The 21,489-nt window shown below is 41.7% G+C and overlaps 1 protein-coding gene across 1 annotated transcript in view; it reads right to left on the bottom strand.

Annotated features, from left to right (window-relative positions):
* PDIA5 (protein disulfide isomerase family A member 5) overlaps nucleotides 1-21,489 on the bottom strand; it is an 86,095-nt gene that overhangs the window by 5,616 nt on the left and 58,990 nt on the right. The window contains exons 14-15 of the mRNA XM_039702105.1: nucleotides 21,018-21,148; nucleotides 6,210-6,280 (exon numbers count right to left, since the gene is read on the bottom strand). Of these exons, the coding sequence (XP_039558039.1) occupies nucleotides 6,210-6,280; nucleotides 21,018-21,148 (202 nt within the window). The remainder of the gene's footprint in view (nucleotides 1-6,209; nucleotides 6,281-21,017; nucleotides 21,149-21,489) is intronic.

Below are 21,489 nucleotides of genomic sequence, written 5' to 3'. Positions count from 1 at the left end.
TACAGACGTGAGCAAAATTTCATAGAGGAACATCTAATTCCCAAGACTGTATCTGAGGCTGCATTCAATGCCTGCTGCCAACAGTGGCTGAGTAAGAGTACTTAGGAGAGCTTGAGTGATTACTTTAGAGTGGAAATGTTAAGGCAGCCTAAATATAGAGGTTGCTACCATCTCTGTGCACTCATTACCATAGCATATCACAGTCCTAATTGTCTTGCCTGTCTCACAGCGGAAGATCAAATATAGTGCACTGAGAGAGGAGAAAAGTGATGCTGGAAAACACTTGTAGCAAAACACACTTCTGGACTGGGGACCAATTCTCATCTCCATTCCATCAACTCCAGGCAGCTGAACTCTGAGACACACCAGAATTTCAGCAAATAGCACTGATGCCCTTTGCTTCTTTCTGTTTGTGTTTTCATGGACTGTGAATACTGAGCTCCATTGCTGGTAGAGGTGTATCCTACCAGAGTGAATTCCTGCATGGCTCTACTCAAAGGCTGCATGTAAAAAGATGCAGAATCATGGCTCAAGTGAGCAGTAATACACTGTAGGGAAAGTTTCCCCTCATTCTCAGCTCTCTTAGCAACAGTCAGCTTTTCTGCTTCACTAAAGAAGGAAACTGAGTCAGGAAAAATAACAACCAAAAAAACCTCTCTCAAAATGTGGTTAAAGACTTCTGGAGAATATTCCCTTCAGAAATGATCCTCATATTCAGCTACCAGCAACAACTTACACAGAAGTGCACTGGAGAGCACAGGTTAGCAAGACCTACATGCTCTGACCTGTAAACCCACTAAGTTTATTCAACCAGAAACTGCAGACATATTAAGCATAAGACATCCATAGTAGGTGTCCAAGAGCCAAGACACTTGGCAGCACCTGTCACAAATTCCCTCTTATCAAGAGGGAAAAACCTGCTAAAAGTATGTGAAAGAAACTCTGCTAACACTGGTCTAACATTTATGTGTGTGTGTATATGTCCATTGTGAAAAAATCCAGTGTAACAGCTTTCAGAAGGCAAGATTGATTTTAGGAAGATTTTGATTGTTAGGGCTAAAATTTAATTTCTTGAGCTTTCCTCTAACCAGAAGGGAAAATTAACTGAAAAAATATTTCAGGGAGAAAAAGCTGTAAGTGCTGTATCTGCAACATGCACAAAACTCCACGGGATTATGGATTCTCTATAACCCAAAGCTCTGCTGCCTTAGATATTGACAACACATCATTATATACAAGTCCTTTCCAGAGCCAATGCCGTTCAGGTCTATCACCAGCCTGTTCAGTAGCTGTTGCAGGAATAGAAATGTTATCAAATGAAAAGATAATCAATCAGAGACTGTGGACCCCAAAGGAAGTTTCTTGGAGTACATCCAACTTTCGTAATTTTACAAGTAGTTCCTCACAAATGGCATGCAACTCTTAATAATTAATAGTATCAGGTGAGTATGTACAGTGATGCATAATAATGATAACAGCAGCAACAATAACCCACCAAATAAGTATGCATTTCCCCATAGTCAGGATAGGTTAATATAACTCTGGAAACATCTGGGACTGGAAAATACCTTTACTTGAAAAAGAAATCCCACAACATTTCATGGTTCTACCAAAAAACTGGGAGCTTAACTACAAAGTTGCAAACTTAACTGAGCATGGCAATAGACTGTGAGCAGCGTATGAGCAGCTCTGAAGAGCTCTGAGGAAATAGAGCATGGCATATTTTTCAGATGAAGAGGACTGATCACAAAAGCTGAGCTGTTGCAAAAACCAGAACTTTCATTTAGGTGCTTCAGTATAAAAGCAGCTATGCCAAACCCATGACCACTGACATCCAGGTGCCCCAGCTGTAACAGAAGGGTGATGCCTTATTTTGTTACTAAGTGTTAGAAGGAAAAAGAAGTACTGGCAGTATAATCTAATCATACATCAGAAATCACCGTTCCCTTCCAACTTTTTGCTCCAGAGGGATCTTACAGGTAAGAAACACAATTACATTGAACTGTTCAAACAGATGCGTAGAAAATTGAAAGTGGGATCCCTTGACCTTCCAGGTAACTCCTCCTTTCTGTTCTTAAAGCTTTCTTTTTAACAGTTTGCCTTCCAGTCACCACATGGTGATATAGTAAAAATAACCCCCTGCAATCCTAGCTGCTCCCCTGTTAAAATATGTACTGCCACACACTGGTTTATTGATTCAAGAAAATAAATCTCTGCTAGAGCTAATATTGACTTTTGTTATGAAAATGGAAGTGAATAGCTAACTGAATATTGATTTGAAAGAGGAATGATATTTGATAAGCTTAAAAAAAGTAAAAACAAAGTTGCAGCATGGAAATAAATGCTTCCAAACAACATTTTAAGAGTAGAATCAATTCCAGATGACAATTACCTGATTACTAGGAAAAAAGTTGGTTGTTGCCAAATATCTTAAAAGCACCTGTAAATAAGACAGATGTGCATTCTTCCCTATGATTACTCCATAGGTTTCTATTTGTATCACTTGTTCTGGACCCTAACAGCAGTGAGGGACTGGTCTGCTAAAGCTTGCTGCAGTTTAGCTACTGTTCTCAAAGTGAACAGCCTTGCAAATGGGAGATTCATTATTAGCTGCCCTGATGTGGCATGGCATCATTACAGGAGGTGCAGTTCATCAGCTGTTCTCAAAGCAGGCCTGTTTGCAAAGGGGACATCCATTAGTACAACGTGATGTACAGTGCTAACATCACCATATTTAATGAGTCTAATTAAAAAGAAATTCAGCACATGCTTTTTAAGCAAATAGGGATCAAATTCCTTGCCAAACTAAAATATTATCTCATTTGGATAACTCTGTACAGCCATTTGGTTGGTATAATAATTTTAAACTGTGATTCACAATACACATTGGGGACCCACCAGTTTCACTGCTGACTGGCCCACTAACACCCCAGCTCACCCCATTTGCTGCACCCTTTCCAGCAATTGCTGCCACAGCTGTTTCCGTGGGAACTCGCTGGAACCCAGCTGTGGTGCTCAGATCTGGGTCAATGCATTTGTACAGGAACAGTCTCCTGTGAAAATGGGAAGGTTGGTCAAAAAGCAGCCTCTTTGCAGGACTGCCAAAGATTTGTTACTGAAAGGCCTTGAAGAGTCAAGAGCTTTCCTTCAGCAAATCCAAACTGGAACACCACAAATCAGTTCCTTCAAGCTGAGCTATGGGATCAGCCAGAAGGCAGAATGCAGATTTTTTAAAGATTTCGTTTTCAGGAGAGACTGTGGAGCAGTTACTGAACATGCCTTCCTGCTCTTCAATCTGTTCAGCTAAGTGACAACCCTCACATTTTTGCATTTTCTGGTGTTCACTGGTCACTGCAGAACTTGAGCTGTGGGGCACTGGCCATGGGCTTCTCCCTGGCAGCTGTAAGCTAAGGCCACAGCGCCCCAAGCTAACAATGCTCCAGATGGCTTTTTGTTTCCACCTTTTTTTTCCCCTTTTAAATAACTGAAACAATATGCTCACTGCCACTGGAGTAGCCTCTCCACTGATCTGGTCCTACTGGCACTGAATTTCTCCAGGAAGATGGAGAGACTGGAGGCTCTGGTTCGTGGGTCTCAGCCCGAGCTGTGTTTTGCAGCAGCCACAGGATTGCCCCAGGCCAGCGAGCAGGCTGGGGATTCTGGCTAAAACCACCAGCAGTGATGTGGCCAATGAGAACTGACATTTGGGGCCAATGTTCCAAGCAGTGCATTTTTAAACTCCAACTCCAGCAGTGCAGATGATGAAAAAGTACAGAGCATTACACACAGCCCCGGGGGAGGGGGGCTTCAGCGCCAAAACCAAGAGACACGTATTTAACAGCTTCAAGCTCTGCTCATCTTCAAAATTCCAGTGTAAAGACTCAAAGTCTCCCAAAGGATACCTTTTAAGACATTATCTATAACCAATTCAAGGCTGGAATGTTTTTGATTGTTCCTTGGTTTCTGCAGGATAAAATGTTTAATTAAAAGACCTTCTTTTAAGTAGAAGATACAGTTTAAATGCAAAAATACTCCGTTAAGTGAAAAACCTTTCTCAAGGGGAAAAAAAAAAAGGACACTACTATAGAAATGAAATAGTGAAAAGAATCTACTACTTAAAATGAAAATTAGTAATCTTGCCCTGTTTTTGAAAGAATAAATACTTCCTTTCTCTTAAGCAGTGATTTTACCAGTTTGAAACCCTACAGAACTACAAATTAGTTTAAAGGTTCAGTCCAGTTTGAAACATGGGAATATTACATGTGCCCCTTGTGGGAACAGCGATGTGCCCTCCTGAAGTCTAAAACAGGTTTGTTTTCTTTTCCACAATGGCACAAACTGGCAGCAGGAAGCACCTTGGCAAGTTATAGCTGTACACAATTAAATAGGGGCTCCCAACATAATCAATCCCTGGCACTTTTGTAAGTCATTGGGGTGGAATAACACCATTCTCCCTAACTGCACACACCTCTTTAAAACTGTACCAGCCTTAATATTCCCTACTGGCTCTCCTGTTCCAACTCATTACATTTTATATCTCCCCACTTCAGCCTTAAACTGAAGTCAAGAGTTGCAACTGTCAATCACTGCTCTGCTCTGGAGTCCCTTTATAACCTGCAGTCTGAAGGAAAAGCTTCCCAGGCCTGCATTTCCCACCACCACCCTGTCCAACAAACTATGGCATGATTCTGATTGCTTGTTAAGACATCCTGGGGCTCTAATAAGCAAGTTTCACATTGTTTGGTACATTTGTTTCACTTCCTCTGACTGAAATTTTAATGAGTATAGGAAAGAGAGGCTTCATTTGGAACTACCAGAAAAGTGGGAAAACAAGGATACTTTCTGAGAGATCTCAGAAACAAAGAAGTAACCAAAAGGCATCTGAGCAAACTAATTTACAGCAGTAAGAGAACTAAAAGCTGCATGCCTATGAATGTTCTGTGTGCCAGAGGGCAGAAGTGATGGACTAATTTATGCAGTCAGTGATACAAGAATGATTTGCTTCTTGTCAATCTTATGCAGTCTCTGTGATTTACAGAACAGATGAGAGGAAAAGAAAAAAATTACAAAAATTCTTCTGTTATGGAGTACAACTGTTATAAAATTACCTCTCCATTTAGAACATAGAATAGGATAAACTATTTCAGCTGGATGGAACCTACAAGGATTATCTACTCCAGCTGCCTGACCAATTCAGAGCTGACCAAAAGGTAAACCTGTTGTTAAGATGCTGTCCAAATGTCCCTTAAACACTGACAGGCTCAGGGCATTGACCAGCTCTCTAAGGAAGCTTGTTCCAGGGACTGATCACCCTCTTGGTGAAGAAGTTTCTCCTACCATACAGTCAGAACCTCCCCTGGCACAGCTTTGAATTATTCCCACATGTCCTGTCACTGGATGCCAGGGAGGAGAGCTCAGCATCTCCTGTCTGTTTCCCCTCCTGAGGAAGGTGTAGAGAGCAATTTCCATATTAAATTACCAAACATTTTTCTTGCCACACCTAAACACCAAATGTGCAGGTGGAACAAATTCAGAGATCAGAATGAAATACGGTTCACTGAAAGGTATCAAACAGGTTCCTAGCTAGTTATCTGGTTAGATCCAGGGGCTGAAGTATTTTTTGGGTTGTTTTTAACCCTAGATCTCCATGTGCTCAGTGAAAAAGTGGTTCAGCTGATGCAAGGAAATTACCCAGTGTGATTCAGCAATTGGATGCATGTTCAAGGCTGAAACATCAGGGTCCTGGAAGAGGACCTGGGCTCAAGTCAGCCAATTTAAAGAAATATATTGTATTTTGAGCTATGCAAGCAAGGATTAGTTAGTTATGTGATTGAGGTCCTCAGAACTATCACACAACTTGTGGTTTCTCTACATGCACCCCAACAGCGGATAAAAGTTGAAGGGGAATGGAGATTTTATTAACTATATTTATCTAATCCCTCAATGAGAAAGAATTGTGTTTCATACAAAGTAACTCTTACACAAAGATTTAAACATAAAATAGAGCAAATTAGGGCAAACAGAACAGGTTGGAAATATAACTCAATTTGACCATAAAAGATAAAACCCCTATGATGCAGATACATTTCTTCTAGTGTAACAGCAATTTCATGTTCAGATCTATAACCTTATCAATAAGCAAAGCCTATAAAGTACAAATTATGGAAAATATGCTTAAACATCACAGAAAAAAAATAACAGCAAGTTACCTTGCGATCTTCTTTAAAGACTTCAGCAGCAGTTGTGAAATGTGGAATGGCATTTTTACAGTGAGGACACCCTGTTTGACATAGGAAGAAAAAGACATCATAAACTTTAGTTGTAGGAAAGATATTGGGACAAACTCAAGACACAAGGTGAGTCAGTGGAAAATCTGAATTAAAAATTGCTCTAAAGAGGAGCTCTCCAGTTCTGGAATGAGCAGGACAAAACATCTGTCAGCTACATGAAAGTAAGCACGTGTTTAAGATCCCTGTGACCTCAAGGACTTCAGGTGTCTGTTTACAGTTACACGACATCCCATAATAAGGACCGTGGTGCAGGGGGCTTTTCTCCATCACCAATCTCCTAAGGGCACTTCCAGAGCACCAGCCCCAGACAGACCATTGCCCTGCTCTGCACCTCCTGGCATTGCCAGGCAGGTTATTACTGCTCTTGCCACAGATACCAGCTACATTTGGGCATAGGAATAAAGACAGCACAGCTGGGAACAGGAGGCTGGAGGTTGGAAAGGAAACTGCTGGGAGCATTTATAAGTATTTGGAAAAGGCCTGTGTTAAAGCCAAGCCATTGGGAACATAAGGGAGGGGAGGAGAAGCAAGTCCAATAGGCCAGACATGTTTCATGGATGGAGGGCAGATGTCCAGTCTCAGGTTAGGGTGACTGCTGCTGACCTGCCAGTTGTTCACCACAGCTGGGCAACCCCTGAAGAGTTCTACAGACACTGCACACAGGAACCCCAGAGCCCTGAATGGGAGATGGGCTGATACTTCTTGGTACCACTGCAGCACTGAACAAAAGGCCAGCTAATCCCTTGCTTTAATACACACTGATTTGACTCAAGATTTCAGAAGTCACAGAAGGGAAATTAGAACTGTTCTCTTGATTTAAGGTTCAGGTATGAGTGCTCTTAATTTAGAATCAATGTCTACAAATTATTGTCTATGAATAATCTTAACTCCTCTCAAAACATCATTACTATACTAAGTAAGACTTTGAAAAGCAAAGTACCTGTATATGTGTAATAAATTACTTTTTTTCAAACTCAGCACAGAGGCTCATCACAAGCAAAGACTCAAGACACTATTTTTGGCTTAGATGCACATTAAGAAAGGAATGGACACACTTCAGTCAAGCCTGTGTAATGCTGGCAAAGGAGTTCATCTTGCTATTATTTCTGGGTAGGAACAGAAAAATCACAAATGAGTTTCTCACAAGCACCAATCACAGCTTATGCTACTGTTGTTTACCAGTATTTTACATGCTAAACAAGTGTCTGTGTTACTTTAAAATCAGGACTGAACAAATGCCCTTCTAGGAGACTTGCAGCCACCCTCCTAAGCTATGCTCACTCTTTCAGCTGACAAGGAAAATAGTATCTGTGCATAAACACTGCACACTCCTTTCCACAAAGGAAAGGCTGAATACCCCTTCAGCTTCACCAAAATGTAACTTCATTGTTTACATGCACTGCTTTGAATTTTAGAGCATCTCTTTCTCCAGAATAGGGTTCTGAAAGTACTGCAGTGACACATCTGTGTAAATGTACTGGGAGCATGTGCAGTAACTAAGAATACCAGAAAGTCAAGGGGATGTTTCCTGGGAAACTGAGGCACTTCTGTAAATCCACCTTAATGGCTTCAAACTCTTTATGGAGCACGATGGCAGCTGTGTTTCAGTGGGAGACAGCACAGTGTTCTACAGCTCGCAAACTATTAACCTTGTTGGGCTGTTCAGCATTTGCCTGGAAGAAAATGGTCATGAAAGAAAAGGAAGAGGAGGAAGAAGAGAAGAAAGAGGAGGAGGAGGCTAGGGTTTCAGGCTGCTCCCATGTCCATCAGCCCACTTTGGTGATCCATTTTCTCTCTTAGCACTTGTCTGGCCTGTCTGCCTGATACTGAAGAGCCTGCAGGTCAAGCCTGAATCTTAACAAATCCTGGATAATTTCCTGTACTGTGGGGGGACTGCCTCGGTTGCCTTGTTAACACTGCTCTACACAAATAAATCAGAACTGGTGACGACATCTAAAAAGAATTTCAGGAACAAAAAATGGATAAAAATCAGGCACCTCTAAAACAGGAACACACTTGTTCTTAACTACATGCTGCAGTTTTTCTGGAAAGCACTTCCAACTGTTACACTAAAACATAAAGGCTCTTAAAAACTTAAATCTTTCAGGTTCCCTTTTTTGCTTATGATCTTGAAATTTAGGTTTCATTAATGAACATCTTGTAAACTCTCAAAAAAAGGTATTTCAGGACAGTATGGCCTCTCTCAAAGCCCCTAGAGAAGTTGTAGCAGGTAAGAGCTCTTCATGAGCCACCTTCTGCAAGAAAATGAGAACACAAATAGCAAGCATATTCTTCCACACAAAAATACCAAATCCAATACCAAATAATGAGAAATTACCTTCATTTATCCATCTGAAGCTCCATCCCTCCTCCCTTCACTTCTCCCTTGGCCCAACCTCCTTTCTTTACTGCACTGTGCTCACAAAACTAAAACACAACCATATGGCTTTTGGCAGAGCTGCCTCCAAGTCCAGTAGGCATTTTGTTAGCCTTGGACATCCATCCACGGAACAGATGTGAATGCTACACTGAATTCCCAAGGAGTTTCAAGGAGTCACTGAAAAAGGGGGAAGGAGCACATCATATGGAACAGCAGAACTTCATCTGTTACAACTTAGAAGGATTGCCAAATGCAGCAAACACTTGGAAGTCACCCAACCCAGTCATTCTATTTAAAGCACACATGCCAAAAAAAATAAAAGCAGAGGTTGATGTCTTCATTTTGACAGACGGAAAACTTGTTCTCCCCATTCCCTCTTCACACCCACTATCACACATTTATTTTAAGTGTTAACACTATCTTCTAGATTCGAAAGTGCAAGGAAAGGAAATGTACTGAGCACAGTACATGAGGATAGGAAGTGTGCAGCCTCCTTACAAAGGAATTTTCAGATGGGCTGCAATGGAAAGAGATTAAACCGGTGGCATATAAAAGTGTAAGGTGTTAAGAACCAAAAGGTCCTGCCCCTTCTCAGTCACTATGGACTAAACAAGTTGGAAAATTCATTTTAGTTTAATAATTTGGATCCTATGGTAAGCACACAGACTTCCTGCAAGGACAAGAAGTGGAGTTTTAACTGAGCAGCATTGAAAAGCAGCACTTCTGGGAGCAGAACTTCTAACACAGATGCAGGGCTTTGCTTTAACAATTTTCTTTTTTCATTTTTACAACAGTGTCAAATTTGATCTCAACAGGGTTAAGAGCAGATGTGAACTTAACAGTAATTTCCTGTGCCTGACTTGAGAAATGTGAAAAAAACCCCTGCTCCTGAAATATCCAGCCTTTCTACAGGATCCCAGTACTGGCACAGAAAACCTCTAATCATTCCTGCACATCTCAAGATAACTCCATTTCCTACTGCAGAAACACAGTTGCATCACCTGGTAGGAAAACAAGAGAACTTGACATCTCAGGCACATGCTGTAGCATGTGCTGAGGCCATTCCCTGTTCACAATCAGCAAACAATACAGCTTTAATAGAGCTCTAGTCATGCACTCAGCTCTGTGCTCAGAATTTGGCTCTCTGGAGGACCCACCATACAGTCCATGGTGGCATCTGCTCCCCCTGACCTGCTGGGGCACGAGAGCTGCCTGCTTAAATCAAGGTCCCAAACACCTGCAGCTCAGGAGTTCTGGAGTTCTCTTTGGCCTTGTACTACAAATTTAAAAACGTACACAAACCCAGTATTTTCTACAAGGTTTTTCTCCACCATTCATGTTGTAAAGGTGGTAGGAGATGTGGTACAGTCACAGCAGGCACCATCACACATTCCTCACCTTGAAAACCAAGTAGCTCTCGACTGAGCCAGTACATGAGAAATATGGTTTCTGTGGGAAAAATTCAAGAGGAATGGCTGATGAACAGCAGACGAGGGAAATCAAGCAAGCAAGCAAGCAGGCTTCACTCAGAGCCATTATCACTGAGGGGAGAGGGAGTCAGATTAAATCTCTTCTAATTAGAGAGGCATTTTAAGGAAAGCTAGTGGGTCTTTAGGGAGATGAAGTGATGGAAAATATATAACCCAGCTTGTTTTCCATGGGCTGGATTTACTGATAGCAGGAACAACCTCAAGGTACAGCACCTTCTCAGGGTGTCTTTGAGGAAAGACCCAAGGAGCCAGCACTGCTTTGGGCACAGAAAGGGGCTGGAACTTCATTCTTGTGGAAACACTGCTTTGAGGACTGTGAAGAAGTGAAGAACTGCAGGGCTGAGCTGGATGTGATTTCCAAAATGATGCCACAACACATTTCTTACATGATGCAAAACACAGAGAGCACATGGGGTAATAGAAAAACTTAACTACGTGCTCACATCACCTTGTGAACTGATATTTTGGTTTTTAAACAAAAAGGAGACTAAGAAAAAATAATATAAACCCATTTTTCAGGTATGGTAAGAATGACACAAAATTGATATGATATAGTAGCAATTTGATAAATTTTCAGACATAATAATACCTGTGAAAACATTTTCCATAATTGCAGGATCCCATGGGATGCAGAAGGGATGCAAAGAGGATTTCAAAGCAGTGGAACAACCTAGTGAATAACCTACATGTCTTTATTGCATTCAAATGGAGAATTTTTCATTGAACAGGGCTTCCTTTTTTTAACCAATGAATTGTTTAGAGAATATAGTAGTCAAAAGTAAACTTAAGAGATTCTTACAACTTCAATGTACAAAGGTATTAGGACTAGACGGCAATTCTAAAGATGTCTCGAGAGTAGGGCATGAAACAGATGCACCCTGTTGTACAACAGTCACTTCATTAAATTTAAAATAAAATTGTGGCAAATTTTCAGAACTGCCTAAAGGAACCAAGTCCCCTTTCTGAGAACTCAGGTGTCTACTTGTTTAAATATGAAAAAAAAATCCTTTAAGTTTATTTACTTCATGCATTGTTTAATTTGAAACTACAAAGCCCAGTGATATAAAATAACCTCTCTAGAGCTGAACAGTACAAGGTTAATTCAGTTTCCTTAGAAGAGTGGAAGCTGTATTAGCATAGCACATAGAAGAAAGGTGAAGCTGTTTTTTAATGAATATAAATCAAAAGCTAACAATTTGTACAAAATAGATAAAGGAAGCAAATGGACATCAAAGCAGTACCTACAGTCACCAGAGGTAATAATGACGTTTTAAGTATATAAGGGGCTTTAAATGTATTAGAAGCAAAAGAAATCCAAACAATGCTAGCAATACAGCTTTGAAAGAAAATGATGGAGTTGTCAAAATGAACTTCACTGAATATATAAATTAAAATAGTAAGCAGATGTGGAGAGGGCCCCTTTGCCTGGCACCTCTGAAGTGCTGTTTGCAGTTCTGGGCCCACAAATCAACAATGAGTTCAAACTGGAGGGGGTTCAGAAGACACATAAGAAAAACAACAGAACTGAAAGATGTGTTTCACGGCAAAGGGAGTCAGGAAGTTCAGTGTGTCAACAGCTTAAATCCAAAGATTAAGAAGTGATAGAAATCGAGAGAAGTCAGTCTCTAAATTTCATTATAACGAGCTATTCAAGCTGGGTGCCAAAGGCTGAGCAAGCTCCAGAGCTGGTTCCATGCTGAAGCCAGTCAAGTTTAGATGGAAATTCACATTCCCCATCACTAGTGATTTTTGGTCTGAAAGGAAATGGTTTTCTAAAAGAGATGCTTTCACACAGTGGCTCTCTACCTGATCAGAAGACAGCTGTCCTTGACTTGCATCGCTGAGCTGAGACTGCTCCAGCAGTGCCATGGTCTGGCTGTGCTCGTGTCACCATCCCCTGCAGGTGCTGCAGGAGGCCAGCTCTGCTCATGGGTCAGGCAAGGACGACAGCCCCTGCCAACCCTAACCTGAGCATCCCAACTAGAACACTGCAGCAGCACAGACTGGGCGTTTTGACTTCAGAAAGCACTACCTTATACCCATCAGTAACATATAATGCTTTATAACCCTACCCGTGTTGTTGCCATGTGTGCTTTTAGCGTCTCATACGTAATAAAATTCTGATAAATAAAGTAATAAAGTGGTGTGCATGTATTTTGCATGAGGGTTTTTTTTTAAGGAGAGAGTTTAAACACGCACACATTTTAATGTACACTGCTTTCATATTAAATACACTAACTTAAACTGTCAGTACTTTCAGAACAAAGTCCTGGCCAACTCCTCAGAGGAGATCTGAAAGCCCAGTGATTTGTGAGCCCATGGCATTTGTGCTGTCTGTGCTCTACGCTCAGCATGAGAAAGGGCTCTGCTCCCCCCTCAGCCCCCGGCTTCCTTTAGTACCTCTCAACGGGTGATCTCAAATGCTTTAACTAATATCAATTAATTACGCTTCAAATTGCCCCTAAGAGAGACAGACGTGATTATCCCCCTCTGTCATTACATCCAAGGTTAAACAGAGTCAGGAAGAGGTTAAGTGACTCGCAGGGTTCACAATCCTGCCTGACAGGGAGCCAGGCTGCAAGGTGCTGACTCCATTTGCTCAGCTGTGAATCCACCAGGGCCTCAGAGGGCTCAGCACGTGGCAGGATGGAGCCCTCAGCGTGCAAAGTGCAGAGCAGAGAATGACTTTCCAATTCCCCATCTCTGCTTGAAATCATCACCGTTTAAATAACAGGGGCAGATAGTGCCCTCTGTTACTGCCTTTTAAATGACTGCAATTCTAAGCAAGTGCAAGCAGCAGCTCTGCACAGCTATCAAACCCAGCCCGGGAGCTTGTACACCACAGAGTCAAGCAAAGCCTGTTTCCACTTCAAGAGTTCCAAGCGATTAACTAGAATTAAAACCAGAATATTACTTGGTCAATCAAGGAAAGACAGGCCACAGACAGTAATTGCACAGATAAGAGCTGGAAAAGGGTATACAGCTCAAACCAATGCAATTCGTGTGGCTACAGGAGTTATTGAATCCACAGGCATATTTGAGAAAGGCATTTGGAGATGTAACTGAAAGGTTAATTCACTTTGTTTTACCAGTAGAGAACTGGAGGGCTTTTTATTACATATCTGGACCCAAAGCTCACTTGATGCCATGACCTGACACCATGGAATAATCATATCTCTAAGACACAAGACATTAGTAGTTGAAAGAGGGTGAAATGCCCTTTGATTTGAAAAATGTTATGAGGTTTTCAGTTAAGCATCAGGTCAACCAAGGCTCGTCTGACTACTCTTAACAACAGGTAAACTACTCCAAATTTCACAGCCTGCTGGGGGATTTTGTTGAGTTTTTCCCAAGCTATCTGAACTCTTATTTTGTAACACCTTGGAGGTATACAAATGAGACAAAACATACAAAGCCCATATTATTGGGAAACCATAGCCATGAGATATGAACAATTGCAACAGCAACAAAGTCATCAGAACAGGTCAAATTGCAGAAGTGAGAGTAAAAAGATTGCACAAAATTCCTGGACTGTTTCATCCATTACAAAAAGCAAGGATATGATTGACTATAGTGAATTACAAGTAACATGCCAGCACTCAGCATTTGGCAACAAGCAACCCTTTGAGATGGAAACCTATATGCAAGTCACCTCTGGACAGAAAGGGTATTAAGGTCAACAGAACAAACCTGAGTGCCAGTTCCAGCAGACCTGCATTTTCCACTGTGCTACTGGCCTGTGTAGCTCAAACAAAGCTGCAGCAGCAGTTAACCAAGCCAGCATCAGCCCTGGTAACTGCAAACACAGTTATAGAGCAAATGAAATAATTTTGCCATCTGACATGCCAGTGGACATCACTAATAAAAGAGACACTGCTGAGCTAGCAACAGCCAGCAGAGCACTGGAATTTCAGCTGTGCTGATGCTTAAAAGGACCTCCTGTCAAGACAATGTTACACATCACCAAAAAAAGCATTTGTCTTATTGGAAATGGGTTTTGTGACAGTGAATGGGGGATGGGGGGATATTCATAATCTCCTAATGTACCCACAGTGACACTGCTCCAGCACAGCTGTGTGTCTGTGAAGAGAGGGTTCCATGGGGCAAGAGCATGCACTTCCCTCCTCTTCCCTTCTCACAAGCTGGAGCTGTTTATACACAGGCAATATTCTGCACACCAAATCACGCACATTAATAACATTTTAGGGTTACAAAACAAGAGGAGCTGGATCACCCAACAAGTTTTAGTTTCATGTTGCCACTCCAGCACAGGCGCTGCGAGCACTTTGTGTCGGTTCTGCACAGCCTGGGCAAGTGCAGCTCAAACCGTTCTCTCGGCACTAATTATTCTCCTCAGCACCAGCACTGGGGCTAAGAGCAGTTCTGCCAGCCTGATTGCAGAGACCACTCCATGAATTCATCCTTTATCAAACCCAGCCTGTTAAGGGGCTCTGTGGCAGCAGCATTATTTACACTGAAAGGAACACACCTCGGTAATGCACCTGTAACAAGAGCACCACTGATGCAGGAAGAAAGCAGTTAGTGGCAGAGCTAACATCAAAATTCTGCAGTGCTAGCCCACACAGGACTTAAACCCTCATTATCAGAGGGTCCAGACCACATCTCTGCCTCAGTCAACAGCCAGAAAAACCTTCCTGCAAGGTTTTTTGCCTTGAAAGAGATTCTTTCTGTTCAGCATGTTTTTAATAATTTTTGATAGCTTAAGCTTTATTTATAAAAATGCACATTTTGTTCAGGTTCTTTGATACAGCCTCCTAATCAAAACTTAACAAGATGTGCTTGCAAGTGACAGGAAAACCTCTTGGTGGGAGCCAATCTGAGGCCATCGTGGGACACTAAATTCTTCTGTGCTGCTGCTTTGCTCCGCACATCTGAACTCATAAACTCAATTGTCGAGTATGTTCTCCCTCTCTGTGCATACTTCACACAGAACAATGTCACCCAAGTCTGCTGAGTGACCCAGCAGTGACCCAGACTGCTCATCTCAGGCCCAGCACCCACAGGTTGAGTCCTCACAGCCAGCAGAATTTGCCATGTTTTCCTACAGCAGTGCAGCTTCACCAAAACACAGCATTAACTCCCCAAAACTGCCTGTGCAAAGGCTGAGATATGGTGCAACCAGCTTTGGCCAAGCTTGCTCCAAAAAGCAGGAAGGATGAAAATGAAACTAGTGGTTCCTTCAGAACAGCTTTTTGCTGACAGCTTGGGTCCCAGGGCGGGAGAAGCACACTGCCCTCCTGGCTGTCAGAACTAACAGCTCAAAGCCACGAGCACCCTCTGTGCCCACAGTGTGACACTGGCAAAGACTCTCAGCCAAGTGCTTTTTGTCATTGGATATTCCTTGATGCGTAACTTGGACAGAAGAAACCAAGCAGTTTTTGCTGTGAAAACACACAGGAGGAGCAGACCAGGATACAGAATAACTAAAATCCTGAACAAACTTTGTGGGTAAAATGAATGCAGGTTTGCTTAGCTCTCAGCATTTTATGGGCTCCTGATGAACACACAGGGAGGGTACAACTCATTTAGTCAGATCCCTGTCTGATTTCTTACTGCTGAACAAAGTCCTACCTGATTTCCCACTTACTTCTTAATGGTGGCCAGGAGTTGACCCAGCAGACAGCAATGATGTCAATATTCCTGCTTTACCCTCTTTGTTTTACATCAGAACAATACCCAGGTACTATCTCCCACAAACCCCTTAGATCAACACACAGCCTTTTAATGGCTCCAAAAAGATCCTAAAGTCTTCTGGGACTTTATCAGATGCAACACAGTTTAGGCACCTTTATTCCCTTCTTCTAGCCCTGAAAGAAAAACCCTACAAAAAAGTTTAAGTGAAGAACCAAAGAGACTGATATCAGTCTCTAACTGCACATCCTCTTGCAGCAGCACAGCCACTTGCTCCATCCAAAAACATTTCATTAAAACCATCTTCAGGATGGTTTACTTCTGGGTGTTCTTTCAGTACCCCTGTGGGTCAGGCTTCATCAGAAAATAACTTTTTCCAGCTGATGAAATTCATTTCTACTGAAGTGAAAGTTTCACTGCTGAAAACAGAATCGGAAATCAGCTCCCAGTAAAGCATTTATTAAAAATATCCATTCTGTGAACCCTGTTGAGTCCCACAAATTGAGGCCATTTAGCAAGTCAATAACATTGGCAACTGCCCCCCTTAGGAACCATTAAAAGGAAACACTTTCCCCTGACTACTTCCCATTGCTGCTGAAAGTCTTTATTTTTTGAAAGTGCTTATTAACTCGTGTTTTGACACTGAAAGTAAAAACTGAGTAAATTTGATAAGTGCTGATTCCTGCCATTGAAAGTGACTGATCTAAAAACAGAGTGTCTTCCCCCCATCATTTGGACCTGTTAATGACTGGTCTGTTATATATAATTCCTTTCTGACACAGTTGATTCATTTGTAGTCCCTTTGGAAGCAGCAATCTCAACTAAAAAATGACATTCTTGTAACTCAAAAGTGGACATTTTCTGTTTCTGCATAAGAATTAGCAAGGGGTGTTATTAAGCCTTTCCTGTTTAGAGAAAATCAAAACTGGATGAGAAGGGGGAAAAAACAACCAAAACCACAAAACCACAATCAGCAAAACCAAACCCCAAACCAAATAAAAAACCCCTGTGTATCTCAAACTCCAGTATAACTATTCCTAGAAATACAGTATTGCTGTGTTGGAAGGAACTTCAGGAGATATCTAGTCTAACTCCCTTGCTCAAAACAGGGTCAACCTCAGCAGGTTGCCCAGCACTGTCTCTAGCTGGGCTTGAGTACTTCCAAGGATGGAGCCTCTTAGGTCAACTTGTTCAAGTATTCAACCACAACCATAGTAAAAAAACCACCACTTCCTCTAAATGGTTATGCAAAAATTCCTGTGTTTCAATTTCAGCCCTTTGCCTCAGTGGCCCTGGGCACTGCAGAGTCTCACCTAGCTTCAATCATTCTTTTTTCCCCCTTAATTTGTTTGAGTAATGGAGAAAAAACATCTCCAACCACAAAGACATTATTTACTGGAACTTTTGTTACCCTTTGTGCTTCTGACAACTAATCACTACCAACTGCTCCTATTTTGCACAGTTTTCAGTGCTACAGTAGTAGGAGGTTAAAATTTAATGCATTGTCAAAGTCAAATCTCAATTATCTGGAATAACGGAGTGGAGAGAGCACATAAAAGTAAAAATGCAGATAAAACACATCCAGATAAGCTTTATGAACAGGGAGGACATAAGAGAAAGAAGAAAGAAAGGTCAGGGCGCTGATCCCAGAAGAGGCACTGATGCAAATGCCCAGGACACCTCACTTTAGAGAGGCAAGTGTTGAACCAAGCTCTGGGTGTAGGGCACAGACCTGCAGCCACTGCCCTCCCAACCTGGCTGTTTCAGCACTGCAATTTGCCTGCTCTTGTCCATTTGGCTCACTTCCCAGCACAGTCTGTAGCCCCAAATCCTGATCATCCATGTACCAGGCTCCATGTGCACATCAAACCATACTCTGACTAGGTGTCTCCTCACCCCATTTCTGGACAAATCCTAATAGTTATAAAAGTAAACCTGAAGTAGCTGATGGAATCCAGTAGTCCAAGGACTGGATTATGAAAAAAATAGAGACACAAATCCCATAAACTCTCCCCAAAAGCTTCTCAAATACTGGTGCATCAATCCTGCTGCTTTCAAATACTCCTCCAACCCCACACAGCAATCCCAACACACACCTGACGCTTCATGCTTCCCTTCTGCAGATGGTACAATTGTATTCCTCTTATTTTAGGCATTTTGAACTTAAAGGTACATGAGTGGGATGACAATTACATCTTCACAAGAGCTGCACAAGGTTTCAGAGAAGAGCTGGGCCAGGTGCTGTGCAGCACAGATGCCAGCAGCCTGGCCAAGTCCTAGCCCTGAGTAGCTCTAACACATGCCAGCCCACACTCCAGCCTGTGTGACACGGTACAGACCTAACCAAAGGACATCTGGATGCAGATCTGATCCCAGGTCATTACTGGCACAAGTAGCACTGGGTGCAGCAGGCATTTTTTCCCAAATCAGTATTGGGAACCTACCCCTATTCCTGCCTCCTGCCCCTAGTCTGTCATTGCAGCACACCCAGATGCCAGCATGCAGGAATGGGAACGTGAAATCAAGCTCTCTGTGGTGTCAAGTCTGCAGGAGTGGACTTTTTCCCCCAGTAATTTCCAGAGTCTTGATTCTGATTCTCAGTCCTTAAAATATTCCACAGCCAGGTGGAATAACCTTTAAGTTTATGCTTCACCCATATTCCAGGAGACAGAGTAATGAGTAATCCCTATCTTTTCCATGTGGATGTAGCAGTCTCCTCCAGAGCTAAATCACTGTGAAGCACTGCTCAGTACCATTAAAGCCCTGCTCAGCTCAGCCCTGAGTTATCGGCACTGCAGCAGATTGGTGGCTCTCCTATACATATCAAGTCATTTGGACTGGAAGCTGCCACAGGAAAGCCAGATCTCATTTTAATTTGCATCTAAGATATATATCTATGGCCTTTGCCTAAAGGTTTGTCACTAGAGCTGAAAGCTTGACAAAGGTCAGAATACTCAACTTTCTGCTTTAAATTCTAATGACAGATGAGAGATACATTTCTTAGCATAAATATTTATATATAAACATACTTTATATATGCATGTATACACACCCCCCCAATCCTAAAATATCTCAGCATATGTGTAAGTGTAACAAATACTGCCACAGAGTCACAAGTGAATGGAGTAGCATACTGTGAGTCTGCCCTGACCCAAGATGTGGATTTGAATAGAAAAAAAAATTATTTGAGGTAATGGGACCTTGAAATTTTAGCAGTGTTCCTTCTGCACTAAAATAAGCAAGTTAAGATTAATTGGCAATGTAAGCTTCAAGAGGTCTCAAGATTGAGAAAATGGTAAACAAAAGCTAATCTATAAATTTAACAGGAAGCATATTATCACTGCACAAAAGCTGAAAAAATATAGTGTTTTTAATCATTGTAATAATTCTACTGCATTAATGTTTATTTCATAGAAAACAGAGATTTAAAATAGTTATCTGGTACTTTCCCCTGCACCCAACAAAGTGCAGGCTCGTTGCACTCCCTGTGTGTGCCTGCTTTGTGCTTTGCTCACAGACACTTCCACATTTAGAGAGAACAAATCTGACAAATCAGAAACTGCATGACCCACGTACTGACACCACAAGAGCAGCGCTGTCTTAGGAGTACAGGAAGGCCAGATGGGGCTCCAGTTAACACCTCTCTGTCCTGTGCACAGGTGGTCTCATGCAGGAAGCACTGTGTCAAAAACAGTGCAAAAATGTGTCTCAAGTGCAGCCTCAAAGGACCCAACAGTTTCACGTCATGCAAGCCTTGTTTTTACAGCCTGCTCATATAGAAAGGGCCAGGCTGATCTTTACTCACCCCTCCTAAAATAAGGGTGGAAGTCAAACGGCAAAAAATTAGCCCATCAGGCAAGTTCCCTCATGCTTTCAACCCTGAGAGCTGCATACTCAACACACACAGAGTCTTTGCTCTGATTGTGGCTTTAAAAAGCATCGAGAATCTAACTTTAAAAGATGCAGCTAAAAACCAAAAGTGAAATAAATCCCTCTTACGCAAAAAGTCAATAATCGGGTAAAGACAACTCAAGAGACAGTGAACTCCTAAATGTTACCATTTCATGGGCAATAATTTGATTTTAAAATTACAATTTGCTCTTAACCAGCTGAGCTCCATGAATCAGAAATTCCTAGCACATGGGCAATTTTTAGTCAATAGGTGGTGGGAACTGGACTGGAAAAGGGATTACGTCCCCTTCGGTTTTCTTTTACAGCCTTCCAGAAATCTCCCTCCTGAACTGCACCCCTGCTTTCTCCCACATCCCTTCATATGAGCCCCAAAGCATTCATGTTTAATTCTCTAACAGAAAAGCAAAATAAGGGGCTGACTGATTAACATTAAGGACCTTTTTCTCTCTGTATGGAAAATACCTTTGATTTAATGGGAACAATTTGGTAGCTGTTTATCTGAAGGTTATCCATTAATTGCTGGCCATGTGATATGGAAGAATTTTTTTTTGCATCTGGGGGGCTTGAGTCATGGTGGCATAAAGGCATATTAATAGTATCTAATATTAAATGCCTGGATTATCTTCTCCCTTTGATAAACCTCTCAAAAGCTAAGAACTTGCACCTAGTCTGCCTGTCTCTGGGACAGCACAGGAAAACAGAAGAGGTCCCTCTCATTCACCTTATTTATAAAGGCCTAATTCTAAACTTCTCCAGAAATATTCTCAGGAGCTTCAAAAACAAAATGCTTATGTGATGCATGCAAAACAATCTGGGAGGAGGAAGCTATGTCCCTAGTCCCAGTGGAGACTTAAATGCAGATTTATTACAGACAAAATTTATTCCATCAAAATTTGTTCTCCACCTCGTGGACTGATTCCTCCCACAGTACTGTACTGATTTCACTACTGAAGTGCTGCATTAATGAATCAGGCTCTCCATGTCCACTGTGCTACTATAAAGGATCACATTTTGTTATATGGACCATAAAATGCAGCAAAGGAAAATAAATTTGTTTTGTTTTTGTATTGCTGCCTGCTTTGGTGTCTGCATTAAATAATACAACCATTATATACTGTTTTGTTTCTGTTTATAGAGATACAAATGATGGTGCCAATGATGCTCCTATGCACTTATATTCAGAATCAGCTCTTTAACCTTAAAAGTCAGTGGACAGTAAGGGAATTAATTCAGGATTTCATAGTAAATGTAAGGCTTATAAAACCCATCCTCGTGGAGGGGTTATTTACTCACATGGTGCATAGAACATGACAAGGGTGTGCTTCTTCTTCTTCAAGGACTCCCTGAAGTCTTCTCCAGCCAGGTGGATAACACTGGTCTGTTTTTCTTCCCATGCAGGCTCAGGTGGAGGTGGTGCTTCAGGACTGGAAAAGAAAGACAATGAAATTAGTTTGAAAATGTTTCTGGAAGCAGATAAAGGGACAGCATTGTCCTGGTCATAATTAGCATGAGGGAACTAATGTGAAAAATCCTTCAAGGTGTCTGTGCAACAGAAAGACATACATGATATTTCTGACACCAGGCAATAGCAAAAAAAGATGCAAGTTAATTTCTGGAACTCAGATAATTAAAAATATAATTTAAAATAACTGAAATATAATTTAAGTAACTGTAGCCAGACATATGAGTAGAAATGTCAAATAAAGACTTCCTACATTGTATCCAACATCTGGGTATTAAAAACATTGATACATACCACTGTATC

Source organism: Passer montanus, unplaced genomic scaffold (assembly GCF_014805655.1).
Source record: "Passer montanus isolate IOZ18808 unplaced genomic scaffold, ASM1480565v1 scaffold1, whole genome shotgun sequence".
In the NCBI taxonomy this organism is placed as follows: Eukaryota; Metazoa; Chordata; class Aves; order Passeriformes; family Passeridae; genus Passer; species Passer montanus.
Note: the sequence above shows the minus strand (reverse complement) of the source record. Positions and strands in the feature narration are given on the sequence as shown.